Source organism: Manis pentadactyla, chromosome 5 (genome assembly GCF_030020395.1).
Source record: "Manis pentadactyla isolate mManPen7 chromosome 5, mManPen7.hap1, whole genome shotgun sequence".
Classification (NCBI taxonomy): Eukaryota; Metazoa; Chordata; class Mammalia; order Pholidota; family Manidae; genus Manis; species Manis pentadactyla.
In genome coordinates, this window is record NC_080023.1 from 100,976,317 (window position 1) to 100,995,016 (window position 18,700).

At 44.0% G+C, this 18,700-nt stretch overlaps 1 protein-coding gene across 1 annotated transcript in view; it reads right to left on the reverse strand.

Moving 5' to 3' along the window:
- Positions 1–13,302, reverse strand: part of PRSS12 (serine protease 12) — an 82,150-nt gene extending 68,848 nt beyond the window's left edge. Inside the window, exon 1 of the mRNA XM_057502572.1 lies at positions 12,713–13,302. Within this exon, the coding sequence (XP_057358555.1) occupies positions 12,713–13,232 (520 nt within the window). The 5' untranslated portion in view covers positions 13,233–13,302. The remainder of the gene's footprint in view (positions 1–12,712) is intronic.
- Between the last annotated feature and the right edge of the window lie 5,398 nt (positions 13,303–18,700).

Consider the following 18,700-nt stretch of genomic DNA (forward strand, 5'->3'; position numbering starts at 1 on the left):
GCTCAATGAAAAAAAAAGGAGGAATCAATAAAGCCACAAAGGTCAAAGCCTCCTAAAGTTATTTCTACTCCTATCCTACACACAATAAAGTTCTTCAGATAAACTCTAGACCAAATACTTTTGGCAAATATTGCTCAATTGTCCCAATCTTTTATTATCAAAAAGGATCCCTCCTCCATCCCTCATACTCTACTACTCCAGCCAAGCACTTTGCAAGGCTCCTCATAGTCTGAGCTAAGGTCTCTGGACCACATTCTGGCAGCTCCGGAGCTGCATTATCTTCAAATTTCTCAAATGTCAATTTGATGGAAACTACTCTGTTCTAGATGTAAGATAAATTCCAATAAATTTCAACCGAAGTAAGCACGCGAACAGAGGCAACAAAGGGCCAGGTAGTTTATTTGAATGCCACCGCCGGGTGATGTTCCGTGGTCTGAAACACAGGCCAGGGAAGTCACACCCAGCAGGGCAGGCAGCAAGTTTTTAAAGAAGGCAGGGGGAGGGAGAGCAAAGGTTTACAGTGGCGTGAGGATTGGCTCATCTAGGGTATGTGGGGGTCTCTCATTGGCCTTTAGCCAGGTACTGGAAAGTTACCACTAATCCTTTAGCTTGGGGGAAGGGCTCTAGTTGGGAGGGTTATCCGATCAGGCTCTGGAATGTTGTCAAACCAGAACCTGTTGGTCTCTTTGCCTCCTTTGGTGAGGCCTGAGCTTGTCCATCAGGCTCACCCTTTCCCCTGATGCCTGCAGCCTAACACTAGATATTCTAATTTTTTCTAATTTATGAATAATGATAATTTAAAATTTGATATCTCAAACAGAGGTTTTAGGTCAACTATAATAGGCATTACAAATTTATACACCAAACCAATAATAGAAGAAATTCTGGAACTATGAAGCAATATATGTTGTATATCAAGGAGAGGAAACTCCACAGTTCATGAAATGAATTGTTGCAAAAAGAGAAGTCAACTGTCTGCAGCCATTACAATTACCTAAAGGAAAAATGTGCCAAAATACAGCAATGCTCAGAATTCTACGATCTTAATTTCCTACCCAAAATGTTGAACTTACTGTCATTTTAGTTTACTATTATTTTTTTCTATGTGGATATATCCCCAGTTTATAAAGGAAAAGGAACATAAAAGATTCATGTTACAGAAATTTGCTTTATGGACAACTTTGCTAAAAAACAGGAATTACCCAAATGGATAGACATTAAAGGATTCTCTTTAATCATTTTATCAATCTCAACCAATAAAAGATAATCTAGGGAACAGCTGACTAGTTAAAAGTCCCTTCACAATCTCATTGTTTTTTCAGTTTTTAAAACTATTGTGAAGGGTTGAATTCTGTTCCCCAAAAAGATGCTGAAGTGCTAGCCTCCAGTACCTTTGAATGTGACCTTATTTGGAAATAGTATCTTTGCAGATGCTCAAGTTAAGTAAGATGAGGTCATTAGGATGGGCTCTAATCCAATACGACTAAATTCTTATGAAAAGGAAAAGTTTGGATTAAGAGACACACCATCTGAAGATTGTAGTGACACTTTGTAAGGAAAATGGAAGTTCCATGGCTAGGATCCTCACCTGATACCCATTGTGTACCATCGATGAGGTAATACTTAGCTTGCTGCACAGGAGCATGCTTGTGTAAGGGTTGGCAATAAGCTATTATGGCCGGTATTGCTTTAAGCATTCTGCCCAGTGCTAAGAGCAGAGGAAAGCAGGAGAGCAGAACCTAGAAAAGAAAACAAGAGAACAGGAGAGAGGGGAGCAGAGGCTGAGCTGGGGGCAGAGATGGAGGTGGACAGGATGTCTAGCACTCCAGCCAAGCACTTTGCAAGTCTCCTCATGAGAATAAAGCTTGGTATGAGCCCCTTCTTACCTGCAACATTCCATTGTCTATGGTCTCAACAAATACATAGTGAACTTGCCTGGAGCTGGGAACCTCCTCTGGCCTGGAGCTACAGACTTCCACAAGCCAAAGACTATCAGAAGCTAGGAGAGCCCTGGAACAGATCCTTCCCCAGTGTCTTCAGAGAAAGTGGTGCCCCGCTGACACCTTGATCTCAGACTTCTAGCCTCCAGAACTGTGAAACAAGTAAGTTTCTATGGTTTAAACCACTCAATCTGTGGTACTCATTGCAGCAGCCCTAGCATACTAATAGAGCCATCATGGTATTACACTTCTTGGGAAAGCTAGCGAAACCTCTCTTCTTACACCCAGCACTTCAAGGAGTCCTAAAAGAAATACTATGAAGGGAGCCAAATAAGTCAACTGTCTTTGCTCTGTAAATCCAGCTGTGGGTAAAACTGCAATATTTCCTGAATCTCTTGCCTGGCCTTAATCATCTCCATATCAATAGGTGTTTACAAGAGATGGAGAGAAGTAGTCCACCTCCATATCAATGGGTGTTTACAAGGGTTGGGAGAAGAGGCCATCCTGCACTGGAACCAGAGAGGCTTTTTTGGACTCTTCCCAGTCAGGATGCGGAGAGACACGGGCGAGTGGGAATAGATGAACGGAACCAGGGTTCTTCTCCCCATCTAGTTTTTCCTTCAACTGATTTTGGTTCAGTGGTTTGTGGTTTATTTCCCCAAGGTTGGGAACACATTTTATCCCAGGAATTACAGCTGGACTAGTCAGCACGATCTCTGAACCTGAAATCTGTCTTGGATACTTGGTCAGGCTGCACCTGGAGATGGTGGGGAGATACCTGGAAACACCCTGTGGACGGTGGGGAGGCCCCAGTGGCTGCTGCAGTAGGGGGTGACAACTCACCCTTCCCTCCAGCAGTGGTGGATGGTATAGGTTCACCTGGTTACCGCCTATTTGTGGGGCTTCCACTCGGGGAACCCCTAGTGGGGAAGTGGTCCAGGGTAAAGTGCCTCCCAGATGAGTGGGCTCTTCCCCAGCATTGAGGAAGGGTGGAGACACCAGAAGCTGTGCAAATAGCCCTCTGTGAGATAGGATACTGCTTAGAGTTCCTGAGTGTCTGTGTGGAGGCTGGGACTGTGGGATTTTTGTTTCTCCAGATATGGGAAAGGGTTACCAAGGAAAGAAATACTTCAGTGTTGCTTGGAGGAGCTGGAAAATGAGCTATGGGATGCCTTTAAGAATGAGAGACAGCTTTTGAGAACTGAGGTCACCCTGCTGAAAGACACACTAGCAGCGAGGGAGGAGGCAGCAGGAGAATCCGCCCTGCAGGAGGCTGTGGGCAAGGGGGAGGAAGGAGTGGTGTCTTCAGCCCCCGAGATGGCAGAGGAGACACTGGGGAGAATGAGGCGGAGCCAAGGGCTGAACTGTTGCTGAGGCCACTACCCGAGGCACCAGCCCCTCCTGTATTAAAGGCCCACCTGTTTGTAATTAAGAAAATAAAGACACAACATCCATAGGCTCCTCAGAAGAAGGAGTAGCCACCTCCCCAGATTGGGGAGCACTCCATGCTCTGTCCCTGTACCCAGGATGAGCTGATGGCCATGACCATCTGGTTTCAGCAGAAGCCCCTGGAACCTCTGCTTACATGGCGTTTGCGTCTTTGTCATATGGGAATGGAAAACATTGTCATGTCAGGTTCTGAAATAGGTAGACTGGGCTCCCTGATGACTCACCGCTCCCTCTGGAAGCAGTTGCAAAGTGCCCGTCACACCTTAGGGAATTGTGCACTTTTGGATTGGCTGACAGCAGCCATCAGAGCACTTTGCCCTAATCAGGGGGATTTTCCATACTTCCCCACTAGCTGGAAAGTGTATGCAGAACTTGAGCAGGTGTTATTAGAGTTAGGCATTAAAAATATCATCTATATTATGGACCTCCAGGGCCCCAATGAGGAGCTGCTCAGTGTGGGAATGAGAAATCTGGTGCTCCACACAGCTCCCCCATCTCTCTTTCTGTCCCTACTGACTATTCTTGTCCCCCACGTAGGACAACCTGTAAGTGAGGCTACTAGTACCTTTAGCAGATGTGGGGAAGGTTGAAACAGTAAGAGCACAGAAGAAGATACGGTCTGCTACTGAAAGAAGAGGATCAAAGGGACCCAGGAAAGTCTTGAGGACCCAGGTGTGGGTTGATTTGATAAAGGTGGGGGCAATGAAAGAAAAACTTGATGGGCAGACCAATAAAATCTTGTTACAGCTGTGGCACCCATTAAAGCCAGGGCAGCACTTCCAGCCACTGAGGTCCAGGACACAGACGCCAGAGGCAAAGCCCCATGTCCAGCCTGTATCCCTGCTGGACTTCCTGAGGGAGGACATGCAGAACGTGCCCGGACCCTTGCCAGAAGATAGTTGGGCATTATGGTTTGACGAGGAGAGGGCCAAGGCACCTGCCTTGAGGGGCTGGCTGGGGCCTCTTGAGACAAAGGCCCCATGTTGGGTGAATGATCAGTCCCCAGTGAATGTGTGGTGTGTCCTGGCTTTGGTGGACACAGGAACTGGATGCTCCTTGGTTTACTGTGACCCTGGGTGATATCCTGGGAAACCCACTCCTATACAGGGGTGGGGCTGTCAGAGTGGAATAACCCACTGAACCCCCTTGGGAATAGGTAAGTCTAAATTTGTATATAATGTTATGCTCACCTCTGATTCTCTTACAGATAATTGTGGCATTATTGCAAGAGCTTTTGGGTCTTGTAGGCTACTGGACTGTATTTATCCTGTGCTTGGCACAAATTCTGATGCCCTTGTGCCCCTTGGCAAGCAAGGGCATCAGGTGGGTCTGGGATAAGGCATGTGAAGCTACCTCCACAATTGCAAAATGGACCAACTAAATGTCCATGTGACTGGGGCCTCCAGCAGCAGCTTACAGCCATTTACCTTGGCATCCCCAGGGAAGGATGGAGCAGATGACTTGGTCCAGGGTAGAGGACACTTTGTGCTGTGGTCTCTCATAAGGCAGCTTCTGCCTGGCAGGAACACATAATGTGAGTGAGTCCCATGGTGACCTGGAGACTACATAGCCTCAGACATCTCACACATGGACCAGCGATGGTTGGCCCTTCTGGCACCTTGGGGACAAGGCCTGGAAGTTGGCTTCCTGTGTGTTCCTGGAGTAACAAACTGCAGAGTGGCCCCCAGAGGTCTGGGAAGTACACCCAAGACTGAGAGGTGAAAGTACTTTGCTGGGAGTTTGTCTGATTGTGGTCAGTGCACATGCTTCCAGTAGCGTCACATCCACCCTGATCCTGCCACTGTCCCATCACAGGACCCTCTCTGCACGCATCCCACCCACAACATACCATCACAGGGCCCCTCTCTCTGCATGTGCCCCCGCACCGACCCATCACAGGGACCCTCTCTGCATGTGCCCCACCCACGCTGACCCATCACAGGGACCCTCTCTGCACGCACCCCACCCGTGACGTCCTGTCACAGGACCACTCTCTGCACGCATCCCACCCATGATGTCCTGTCACAGAACCACTGTCTGCATGCATCCCACTTGTGTCTACAGTCCCTGTGGCTTGGACCTGCCCCTTGGCTGCAGCTGCCCCCTGCTGAGTGTGCACAGAATTCCCCACCAGTTCAGCTGCTGGCCGCCTATGGATGGGCGAGCTATGCGCTTGATCTAAATAGGACTTCGAAGCTACCTACATCTTCCATTGTAATGATTATCATGATTTTATTGCTGTTGTTATTGTATGTTATTAGTCTGGTTACAGTGCTCCAGTTTTCTTCACAGGGGCCATTATGGAAGATGGGGAGCGAGCAGATTGTGAAATGAGATTTCTGGAGGGGTGGGCTATGGGTAATATTGCAATATTTCTAGCATCTCCCACTGGCCTTAATCCATCTCCATATCAATAGGTGTTCCCAATGGGTGGAGAGAAGTAGTCCACCTCCATATCAGTAAGGGCTTATAAGGGGTGGGGGAAGAGGTGAGCTCAGGCAGGAAGGAAGAGGTTTTCTAGGGCTCTTCCCAGCCAGGACAGGGGAGACACAAGGGCAAGGGGTAGCAGACGAACAGAGCCAGGGTTCTTGTAAGCAATAAAAGGCCTTCTCCCCTTCTAGTTTTTCCTTCAACTGATTTTTGTTTCAATAATTGTGGTTTATTTGCCCCGGGCTGGGATCACATTCCCTCCAACCCCCCCGGCCCCCCACCCCCACCCCCCTTACACCAGCTCATTCATTGTACAACAAACCAAATGAAAAGATATGCGTATTTAGCTAACTAACTAAATGTGCTTGTAAAAGCACTTGTTTGAAGAGAAAGAAAAAAGCAGCAAAAGCAAAGACTTATCCCAGCAGTGTTTTCTGAATACAGTGGAAATAAATATTTTTAAATCTTTTAAAATCACAATCTGATAAATGAGTAAAAGAAAATTAATGCTATCACACAATTCCTTTTTCACCCATTATTGAACTTCACAAAGGCACAAAATAATTAATTTTAGTAATTTGTATTGTTCTGATGGAATCAAAAAGAATGCATGCTGGTGACATCAAGCCATTGTTCAGATCCTTGACAAAAAGGATACTTAAAGCTGAAAGTGATAGAGAAATTTCAGTTTATGAATTACTCAAAAAAATAGAAAAAAGGCCATAACATGTTGGAGAATTTAGTACACATATTTGATAAATGAATTACATATATACAACACTGGGAAAATATACTAAATGAGCAATTCTTATGAAATATACAAAAAAATTACATTCCCTAAAAATAACTGAATTGGGGGCTTTTAGTTGGAGTTTTCAAGACATTAGAGTGAGCTAGTTTAATTTTGATGTTATTTTATCTACATGCTATCTAGTAGTACTAATCTTTTTTGTGTGTATGATATATATTACCCATAATGGAAACCAGTTTTAGAATTGTGAAATAGATTTTATTCAAATCATGCCATGTCAAAATGAAATTAAATGATCTTTTAACATACAGAGTATTCCCCTGAACTGAGATCCAACAGAACTATACCTGCCTCCATTAGTTCCCATCTATAATTCATATTACTTGTTTATTTATTATTCATATAATTAGTGCAGAGTAAAAAATGTGCACTGGTCTAGTTCAATCTGAATAAACAGTTCTACCCATTTATATTGGGCTTACTAGAAATTTCTAAATCTTATTAGTCTTCAGTTTAAAACATGGTAGGGTATCATGCAAAAGACTCTATCCACAGTTAAGTTATAGTCTACTAACAATATATGCATATAACTAGCAGAAAATTTCACTAATTGTGTCTTTGAACTATTCACACATAAGCAAATGGTGTGGATATTACTATTTTATTGCACAGCACTGAGAGATAAAATTAAGCTACACATAATAGTAATCCTCTCATCTGTTTCCAGAGTAGAAATTACAGGAAAGGTGATGAAAATGCTTAGAATTCTTTTTATATCTCAACCAGATACTGGGTGTCATCAACCAGAGGACACAGGTAATCTCTTGTTCATTTCTGTAATTGCTGCTCCTAGTGTGAACTCAGTAAATGTTTAATGAAATCTATCTTTGCCTTGCTACAAGAATCAGCATCTTCTACTCTTTGTATCCTTTTGGTGATCCTAATGAAAAAGCATTGAGGCTGGATGTGTGTATGTGTCTTGTAGGGGAAAATAATCTCATTACTTTAGTGCTTTGCGTACAATAAACTTTTTATTAATATTGTGCGGATTTGCAGGAAGGAGGAGGAGGGGTGAAGGGACAGCTCTGGAAAAGCAAGATGGTAAAAAAGCAAAACTAAACATTTCCTGATTTTCTAACAAGAGCATGTCAACCATGTAGAAGGCACTCTAAATCAACTGTTCGTGTAGTGTACAAACAACCCAATGCCTGTTTACCATGTAGACTAAAGGAAGAGATTTCAAAGAACTGCTTTCTTTACAAGTTAGTTCAAGGGGGGAAAGCTTAAAATTAGAACATTTACCTAACAACTGAACTAATTCCCATATTCTTAGTAATTATGGAATTATCCATTTTGGCCATAAATTTGTAACATCAGCAAATATCTTCTTAAAACAAGAGAACATGCATTTTCAGTCAAATCAAGGTCAACACGCTATTCATCTAGATGTGGCTAAAAAATAGATGTAGCACTTCACAGCACCGTTTTTTAAATTATTACCATTTTTTAATTGCGTTGAGTCTCCCAAATGTAAAGACAAACCTCAACCATACTTCCTAGCATACCCTGCTAATTCTCCCCAAGGACTACCTCACTTCCTTCTCCTAGGAGAGCCCTCATGTGTTCAGAGGTTAATGCTGATTAATACAATACAGGGTACTCTATTTTCCTTCCCAGAGAACACTGAAGGCACATGGAGATCCAGTCTGGGCCAGTGAAAGGAGAGAGGAAGTCTGTGGGGAAGTATGGGGAGGTTTCCTTGCTCTTTCAATGAGACAGGCAAGAAGGGCAGTCCTCTTTGGCAGGTCATTTGTATCTCAATGTGAAGCATGAAATGACCCCTAGCCTCAGGATAAAAGCCACACTTAGAGAATAGAGGAACAAGAGAGTAACAGAGAAACAATATGTACCATTGTTGGAACCCGACTTCTTGTAATGTGAACAACAAATGTCCTTATGGCCTCACTTTGAATTGGGCGGACCATTCCTCACCATCACAACCAGCCTAACTGAGCTACGCCATGTTCATACCCAAGTTCATAATCATAATTTGTTTCAAATTTCCCACAAGCATCTTTATTTTCAGTAACACTGTATATAAATGTTGTGATCCATCTATTACCCTTGACATTATCCAAAGCATTTTTCCTATTGTTATATATCATCTTTATAATTATCACTTTAACAGCTGCATAATATCCATCAAATGAAAGGACATCTGAGTAGTGGCTTATTGCTAAAAATTAAGGTTTGCCTTCACAGTTATAAACCAAATTACTTATAAAGATTAATTTAATACACACACTCAAAAACAGTGACTACATATGATATACAATCCCGGATAATCACTCATAAAAGGTAATAATAAGTGGATGTCTTATTTTCTTCTTTAAAAAAAAAAAATCCACACACTAGTAGAGTCAGATAATACCCCCAATCAAAGTATTGTATTTCTGCCTCAGCCTCAGAAGCAGATTGAGCTCAATATTTAAAATCCAGCCAGAAAATTTATCAAATCTGAAAATAAATGTTTTTCAGCACCTGCTACATAAAATCAAGATACAGCATTTTTTAAAAGGGGGACAGCTTTCAGACAACTTTTTAATTAACATTCACTTCAAACACCAGATGGACTTCAAAGAGAACAGCCTGTAAACAACAGTACTTGTCCCACAAGTCTGTTACCTCTGTCTGAATCGGGAGATTTGGGTTGGTACATGTATATGAACAGATTAGTATGACTTGACAAAAAGCCAGATCTATGCACCATTCTTTCTGGCAAAATCTCAATTATCAGAGCATTTTCATTTACTGTACCTGTTTTACCCATCAGTCATCAGTCACCTAGAGTTGAGTTCCACTTTGCTCTTTGTAACAAAGAGGAGTTCCAAACAGAGCGTGGAGCAAGTTGCCCCATCTGCCACGCCAACCAGAAACTGGAAAAGTGATTTCCCTTCCGGGTCAAGAAGCTCTTAATTATTGCAAGTATTGTTGGGGATATCAAGTACCTTTTAATTCTTCCTATAGAAATGTGAAAATAACCTAGCTCACATTCAGTTAATAATCATATCCTGATAAAGTAGGCTGTTAAACCTACACCAAATAAAAATCAGTGGTGCCATTTTCTAAAACCATACAAAAAAGTTGCCACAAGAATGCCTTTAGCTCGTTCCTGACCCCAGCAGGGTGAGTCACAGAATGGTAGACTCAGTTAATCTACATGATCACCCATCACTATACATTCTAGATGGGTTCTGATGCCTGCCCACGATTTTCCCACACTGTAACAAAGAGTCTTCAGCAGCCAAATTACCTTGTCTGCTCATCAGAAATGCACACTCCTCAGGCAGATCTCAGATTACTTGGTGAGGGCTTCTGAAGGCTACAAGCCAGATACCTGCATTTTAACAAGTCTCTTGGTGATTCAAAAGCTCACTATGAGAACAAACTCCCTGGGCTGATTTAGGGTACTTAAACTCTCCGGGTGATTTCTTACTACTAATTTGAACGTTTCATACAACCAGGGCTCAGGTATCGTCTTCTTCAGTCCACGACAGTTGCACCACTGGAGTGTCCACATCCTGCCCTACTACACCTGAGATCCTCCCACACCATCCCTTCAACTGGCTTCAAACAGCTCCGCCTCAGAGACACCAACTTCCTCATTTCTTTCAATGCAACTAGATACTTGACTCTGGCCTCTAGTTTATCTTGTAAAGGAAGGATCTCATTACTATGAATTTTCTTTCCTTTTGTCCTAGTTGGTTTTGCAAGGGAAAAAAAAAGAATACTCCAGATATTTTCTAATCATAAGAGACTGGAAATCATGAGCACTGGCCCAAACATAATTCCCTTTCTTTTTACACTAGTTCTTAAGCTACAAAAATAGGACTTATTAGACACCTCAGATATTTCTACATGTTTGTATAATTAAAGAACTAGAGCAAAATGAGCAGTGACATGAAAACATGCACTACCTTCTAAGTCGTTATGAGAATTAAATGAAAAAATGAATACACACACTGCTATGCCCAGCATCCTACAGAGTGAAAGCTTAACAAATCCTAGCTGTTATTATCAGGCCATTTCTGTACATGCTTAGAGGTGATAAAGTTCTTTGAGTTAAATTATTCAAAAACTGCTTTTCTGCGCATAAGGAAACCAAAGTTGTGGGAGAACCAAACCGAACACCAGTGTTTTCCAAAGCACAATTCCGAATTTTCTCACCACTCCATGATAGCTTTGTTCACATTCATAAGTGAAAGGTAGGACCAAGGAAACCATAAGGGTCAGAACATGCCAGTCATTCCAAAGGCGTGGGTTAAACCTAATCAGAGCATGAGGAGTGAGTGATGGAATGGAGAGCTTCCGTTATTAAGGCTGAGTCTGTCGAAGTATAATTCCATTATTACACAGTCATCAACTGCTTTCCTGCTTCGGGAGGAGCAGGGGAGAGGGCATTTATCTCCCGCCTTGGGTGGTTTCTTTTGTTTCTCTTGTGTCCAATCACTTCACCCCAGGAAGTACACACAACTATTATGCAATGTTTGAAGTCCTGTCTGGTGAAAATTAGCTACAAACATAAGGGCATCATAAAAAGTCTGTGCTGCTAAGTTTAAATTTCTATTTAACACAAGGGGGTCGGGGGAAACTGAAGGACAGTTTACTCTCTTCACTCAATGAGTGAAGAGATTTACGTCAAAAAGAGAGCAAGAAATCACTATAGTGTTTTAAGTTTGAATTCCATTTTTTTCCTTCTATATATATACGCATAAATATTTCCTAACATATTTCATATATAAATAAGACATAAAATAGAAAATGAAAAAATTGCATATATTTTACTATAAATCTCTTACAGTAAATAATGAGATAATGCCATGGCTCTTTGCTTGATATTACCTCCATATTTTACAGCCACATTAGCATTCTGTCCATGAAACATGAGTATAGCAATGACTTCATTCTCTAGTATGAAGGATAATTGATCTTCACCTTCCTATCACTTTACTTTAACTCAGAGCATTAATGCAACAGAAGGTGCAGATAAATAAAAATTTCTGTAGGAAGAGAATGGTACTGTGAAAATAACCTTCAAATTACCTCAAAAAGGTACAAAGTACAATATATTTCAGAATCCCAAATCATGAAACCCCTGCCCCCTAGTTTGAGTGGAGAACTGCCAAAAAAATATTTGAAGGACTATTCAAATTTTGAAAGACATAAGGTTTTTCTTCCCAGCTACTAAAGGGGGAAAAAGCCCTAATACTAAAAAAAAAAAAAACACCAACTCCACAAACCACTATTCAAAGGCACATTATTCACTGACATTTCCATTAATGTGATGCTTTTATTACCAGAAAACCAAAACATCTTACCAATTTTATCTTTTGATGTTACCAACTAATCCTGATGTTGCACAAATAATATCTATAGTTAGATAATGACATCCTTGAAAAGTATACTTGATTATATCAAGTTGCTTCTTCCCTAAAATAGTTACTATTTACCTTTCTTTTTTCTTCACTCACTGATGGTATTTACCATGTTGTACCCTAGAACGTGAACATCATTTTGACAAGTTGTATTTTGGCCAGGAGATTATGCCATACTTTCTCAGAGGTCAATGGTGGGAGTAAGACAAAAACTGTATCATATTTTTTGTCCGTGGGAAGGGAGGTTATTGGTTGTTGTATTAGATTTAATATTTCCTTTTCCAAAACAAGTAATTGGAAACTTTATCTCCTCCTTTGCTGTGCTTCTTTTACGTAAATATGGTAACACCCTCAAGGCAAGCTGATCCAGACAAGACACATCCACTCAGGGCCCACGCATCTACCTACACGCGCACACACATAACACGTAGTGGCCAGAGTCCATATCCAGGAACTCAGAGCACAGCACCTTGCAGAGAAACAATCTCCCATAACAACCTTCAGACACAAAGCACGCCTAGCTAATTTCAAGTCCAGGTACCACCAGTGCACTTTGCCGGTAACAGCATCGGCCAACCAAACCATCACACTGGGCAATGCAAACCCGAAACCCCACACTTACTCTCTTCAAGGAACGCCTAACGCCCTCTCCCAGCCAGCTGGCTCCCGCACCAGTCCCGCTTGCCGCCGCTGCCCGGTGCACTCACCGTGCCTGCAGTCGCAGTAGCCCCAGTCCACCCTGCCGTGAGCGCCCCCGTAGAAGCACCAGGGTCTGCCCGCGCCGTCCGGGCTCTGGCAAAAGTTGTGGCGCTGCCCTCGCAGCTGAGCCCAGCTCGTCGGGGGCGATCGCTTGAGGAAGGGTGGCACCTCCGCCCAGCGCAGACAAGGGGCGCCGAAGTCCGTCACGTCGACCCAGGGCTCGCCGGCGGGGCAGCCCCCGGGCAGCGGCCCCGGCCGGTGCCCCGCGTGGAGGGCGACCAGGCGCCGGGCGGGGAGCGCGGGCGGGGGGCGCGGGAGGGCGGCCGGCGGAGGCGTCCTCTGGTGCCGCTGCGGCGTGGAAAGGGAGTGAGGGTGCCGGGGAACCGGAGCGGGTAAGCCGCGATGGCGTTGGTGGGGCGGGTAACTGAGCACCGGATCAAAGCTGACCACTTCGGGGAGCGCCCCTAAGACCAGAGCCGCTACAAGGCGGACAAGCGTCAGGTGCCAGAACGGCGGGCTTTGGTCCATGCTCCCCGGCTCCTCGGTTCCGAGGCGGAGGCGAGGAAGCGGGGCGGGGCTGCCGCTCCCCTCGAAGCCCCACTCCAGCCCCTCCCCCCCGCGCGCGGACCGCCTTCCCCTCCCCGCCCGCTTCCCGCGGCGCCTCTGCTGCGGCCGCTCACGGGCGGTGAGATCCTGAGCTCCGCGGAGAGCCGGCGGGCGGGGACGACGAGCGCAGAGACGCGCACACCGCCGGCAGTGGCGGGGCCGGGCCCCAGAGGGGGAACTCTGCCCCCTGGCGGCGGGCCCCGGGTGCGCAGGCCCTCCGCGGAGCCCGGCCTCCGCGCGGCCGCTCCCCAGCTCCCTGCTGTCGGCCCGCCCGCCTGCCAGACTCCCTGTTGTACCCGAGCTGAGGCCAGGGTGCCAGTGCGGGGGCCGGTCTGGGCTGCCCCTTGCCGGCAGAGCAGACACCACCAGCACAGCCCCTGGGTTCCCAAGCCTGGCTTCAGGGTCTGCGGCCATCTCTCCTCCACCCTGTGCGCGTCTCTTTTCGTCGGTTTTGAAATCTTCAGAAGAAAAGTGTGGATGGATTTAGTTGCAACTCTCCCTGACAAGTCCCAGGATAAAAGTTATCAAAGCCCATGAGGAATGCTGAAGCCATTCTGCTGAACTCTGGGGTCCTCAAGGACAAGACCACGTTTCATTCGGCTTTATTATCCCAGTGCTTAACACGGTGCCCAACACTTAACGAGGCTCCAAAACACATTTGCTGAAATTAAATTCCTGAACTGACCCAGGGAAAAGAGCTTGAGCCTTTCTACTTCCTGCCTCCCACTTTCCACCCGGTGCCCTGGACACCACCAGTTGTTTGGTTATTATTGGGATTCAGTGAGGCCCTCTTAATACCAAATTTTCTTTCTAACCAGAGAAGGCTTCATCCGTCCGGGTCTCCATCCTACCCAAAAAGGCGGTCCCTCTAACACCTGCCTGCTTTTTGCAGGTCAGGAGACTTGAGTTAAGCCTCCTCGTTTGTCTCTCCAAAGGGGACTCTGCCTGCCAGCAGTTTAGTAGCTGCACTGCTGCCTTGACCTTAGTTTGGTACAGCCCTTTCAACAGCCCCACTCCCCCTCCAGAAGGAAAGTAGCCTTAGAATTTAAAAAACTCACTGAAGCTGGATGGTTTAGGATTTTCCCTTTCAGTTGCTGCTGACTATGGCACTGAAGTTAAACAAGGAAAAGGAATGCCATAAAGGTGGTAATATTTTACTTTCTGGTGATCATTTTTCACTGTGGCGGAGGACTACTGTCCCACAATATACCCTAAGAAAACTTAAGCGCAACTTAAATATTGATTGTTAAAACCTAAGTTTCAGTTAAGAACTCTTCCCTATGCCTAATTCAAATAATCCATTTTAGTTTAACCTTCTAAATAATATTATTGGATTTGTCTCCCCACCCCTATTAATAAAACATTTTTTTTATTTCAGACATAATTGGGTAAGAGGAATGAATTGAATAAAAGAGTAAATGAAGTGAGTAAAAGAGAATTGGGTAAAAGAGACTGAAAATAAAATACATATTGGGGAAGATTTACATATTTTAGTAGGGTCAACAGAGATCACCAATCAGATTCTTGATATAATAGGTGGCAATTCTAGTAATAGTCACCCTTTTCCTTTCCAGCTGTGTCTCTACCTTCTGCCACTCACTTGATAGCCCAGGGAAGACTAAGGCTCATCTTGGGTTTCTGGCTGGCTGGCTTAGATCCTACTAACCAACCTTTCCTGCATGGCTCCTGCACCAATTGCTTTCACACTTCCTGGGCGGTCTGTAGGCAGACCCAATGCTCACACATGTATGTACTTTGAAGATAAGGAAATAATGAGATAGAGTGAAAAAGAAGATTGTTGGTACTAGGCTCCAGAAAGGAGGGACCCTGGGCAGGGACCTTTCCTCAAGCTACCTCTACTACCTAAGAGGAGTTGAAGAGTTTCCAAGGCCTACTAACATTAACTTAACATTATAAAGCTGACAGATACAAAGTGGAGCTACCTACAGCAAGTTCTGGACAGGGACCTGGGGTGGGGGGCGTTCAGTCAGAGTAGGGTGAGGGCCTCCGGAAAAAGCAAGGCAGGATATTTGCAGTCAGAACAATGTAACTACATGCAAGGAAACCCCCTACCAAAAGTCTCTGTTAAACATTAAGCTCTAGAGTCATTCTTCAGTGAGATCAGTTAATATTCCCCAGATAAAGAAGAGTAACACATGTTTTTATTATGCTAATCATTTATAATCATGTGTAAGATTCACTTCAGCATGCTAAAATGCCCAGGCCTATGTATGTGCTGTCTTTCCTCCTTCCAATCTGATAAGGTGATTTTGGAAACTGGGCAACTAATTTAGCAAGTAATCCCAGACATAAACAACATAGTAAAAGGCAAGAAGGATTCCACCTTAAAGATAAGATTGCATTTTAATACCAAGAAGTTAAGAAGTTAGAAATTCTTAACTTACTCTTTAGCAAACAATACCTCAGCCCACCTTGGAGGCTGGGCAGGTGGCCTTGTTTGATATGCTCCCTGACCAACATGCTGGTGTCTCAGGGAGAAATCATCAGAGCAGGAAGTTGCTTGTGTTAAGTTAATTCTGAATATTCAGGGACCACTTAATAAGTCCACACACCTAAGCTTTTTTTCATGTTCCTAAAACTGCCTATAAAACCCCTAGACAACACGCTACCCCGGACTCTCTTGTCCCCTCCTGGAGTGAGCAGGGAGCTCTGTCCTCTCACTTTGTCTCTAAATAAAAGCCTGTACCTCGCTCTCCTATCTTGAGTGTTTGTGAAGCTCATTCTTCAATTTCGTGAACAAGAACCCGGGCATCACTTCCACATCTGAATTTAATCATTTACATTTTAAAACATACCCTTCTTAGAAAATAAAATGGCATTTATGTAATTGGACTATGAATTTAGGGGCCTTGATTTGGGTTTGGCCCTCTATCTTACAGGCAAAATATGACCTAAACAGACTTGTTCCTTACATATGACTTCCCTCCTCTGCTAATTATTTTCCTTCCCTCTCTTCTTGCATTCCTCCTTGCTGCTGCCAACATGCAGATGTTCACGATTTCCAATTCCCAGCCCAGTGCATGAAATGCTTGTCTTTCTTCCACCTCTGTACATTACAGTATGTGTGCTGCTGTGGGCGTTTTCATGGAGAAATCCTCTTCTCTGCCTTGATGAGGCACTGCCTAGCCCCCGCTCCCGCCTCAGTCTCATCACCCTCTCAGCACAGTATCAGAACCAAAGGACAGGGGGAGGCAACTCTGTCTTGTTACAACTGTAAAAACCTCACCACTGATTCTCTGCTTTCCAAGCCATCAGCAGCAACAAAGAAGCAAGGAAAGGGAACATAAAGAAAGGAAAGATACCGTGCAGACTTTCCCCACCACAATGCTTAGAAGCACCAGGAGGTCCCTATAATTCCCCACGTCAGCTCCACCACCTGATTCCCTCAAGCAAAGTTGGTGATTTAGGGCCCAAGAACTAAATTCCCTTCAACCTCAAAGACTAAAACCTAGGCTAGTGAACAGGGGAATCTCTGCTCATACTACAGCAGGGAGGTGGACAATGATGGGGTAAGGATGGGGTACACATACATCTACATATCTGCCATTCCCCATGGCAACTATGTCGTATATGAACTTTTGCGTTTACCATGTTTACAGGATGATTTTACTTCACTGCATCAGTGTAGTTTGACTTGGAAATACAATCAATATGCTTATTATTTTCACTGAGTTCCAAAAACCAATAAACAAAATAACTCTTAGAAAAGTTTCATTTGCAATTTGGCTACTGTCTGTATTGGGGAAAGCTGCAAGCTTTCTGAACATATGGCATAAAGCAGTATTTACTTGTATAATTCCAAGTGTGAAATGAGTTAAAAGAACACTGAGCATTGCTCTTCCACTTCAGATATGTGGACCTGTGTAGGGACTATGAGAGGTTTGAAATTGTAAGACATTATCTGGCCTTTGGTGTTGGTTGGGGGGTGGAGATGAGAGGGTGTTCATACCCCTAAGACATTATGGAGCATTTGCATATGTCCTTTATGAAATAAGAATATAAAATAGTTAAAAGCTCAAGAAAATAAAAGATCCAGAAAATAAATGATGAATTACTAAATGAACGATGCAGTGGTTAAGAGGCAGAAGTCTCCTGTATGCAGGTCTCTGGCAGTGGAAGTAATGTTTATACCTCTGCTTTGTATTGTTCCTACTCTGCAGGCCCTTGGCCATTTCTGAAGACATTTGAGGACACAACATTGCATTGTAGGGCCCAAGCGCCACATTTAACCAAAATATAACCATATTTGAGGGGTGTTGACCTTATAATGGTGTTTAAGAGCAAAAGAAGTTCTGCTTGAATTGTGTCCATAAGACTCATAAGAGTCATTTGATCTCTATTTTGTCTCATTGTTTAAAATTGAATTTTATAAATAGACACAAATACTCTTTAAAAATTCTATTTATTTTTAAAAATTCATCTAACCTTGCTATAATCCCTGTATGGAAACTATATCCCACAGATTCATTTTCAGGTTTACTCAAATCACACATACTAATAGATGAGGAATATATATATGTGGATAAAATGAAAATTCCTGTGGCCAGGAATCTCACCTGGCCCTGGTTGGCAAGCTCACTACACACGTGTGGGCAATACATCTCTACTGACTCTATATAAAGAGCTTCGCCTAGTGCTCTGGGTGACACGGTGGCACAGCTGCAAGGCTGCAGGAGAGCAGAACAGAGGCTGGAGTGGTGGCAGAGCTGAGGACAGAGGCCCAGAGGACGGCTGTGTGAAATAACTCTGCAGGCATAGAGGCCCAGAGGCAGAGACCGGCTTGCTGCATGCAGACTCCCTCTAAGTGAAGGAGATTTTAGTGATTGACCTGTCACGGTGGAAATAAACTTGGGTATAACCCTTTCACACCAAGAATGTTCTGCTGTCATTTCTTTGGTCACAGTGAATCCGTAGTGAACTTGCCCGAGGCTGAAACCCACTGGCAAGACAATATATTCCTTCTCTAATGTTCAGTCTGGCTCTAGCTTTACTCACTGTGGGATCTTAGACAAGTTCCTTACTTCCCTGAGTCAAAGGCTTGACATCTGTGGAAAAGGGACAGTAAAGGTACTTATGTGGTAGATCTCTGAGGGGTAACCCAAATAATGCAGGTAAACTGCAGAACACAGCACTCAGTGCCAACCATATGGTAGAATGTCTCAGTAACTGTCTTTGAATTGTTAACCCTTCATACTCAGTCACCCTTTGAAAACTACCTCAACAAAGCAAGAAATTTGTCCAGATTTACTTCCCCATCATGTTTCTCTCTCTTGTAGCACCTGAGTAATTTCCTTCCATGATCAAGGACAATCATGAGGCTGCCCTAGGTCTGCTCACTTGAGTGCCTGTTCTCTATGATGTATTTTCTC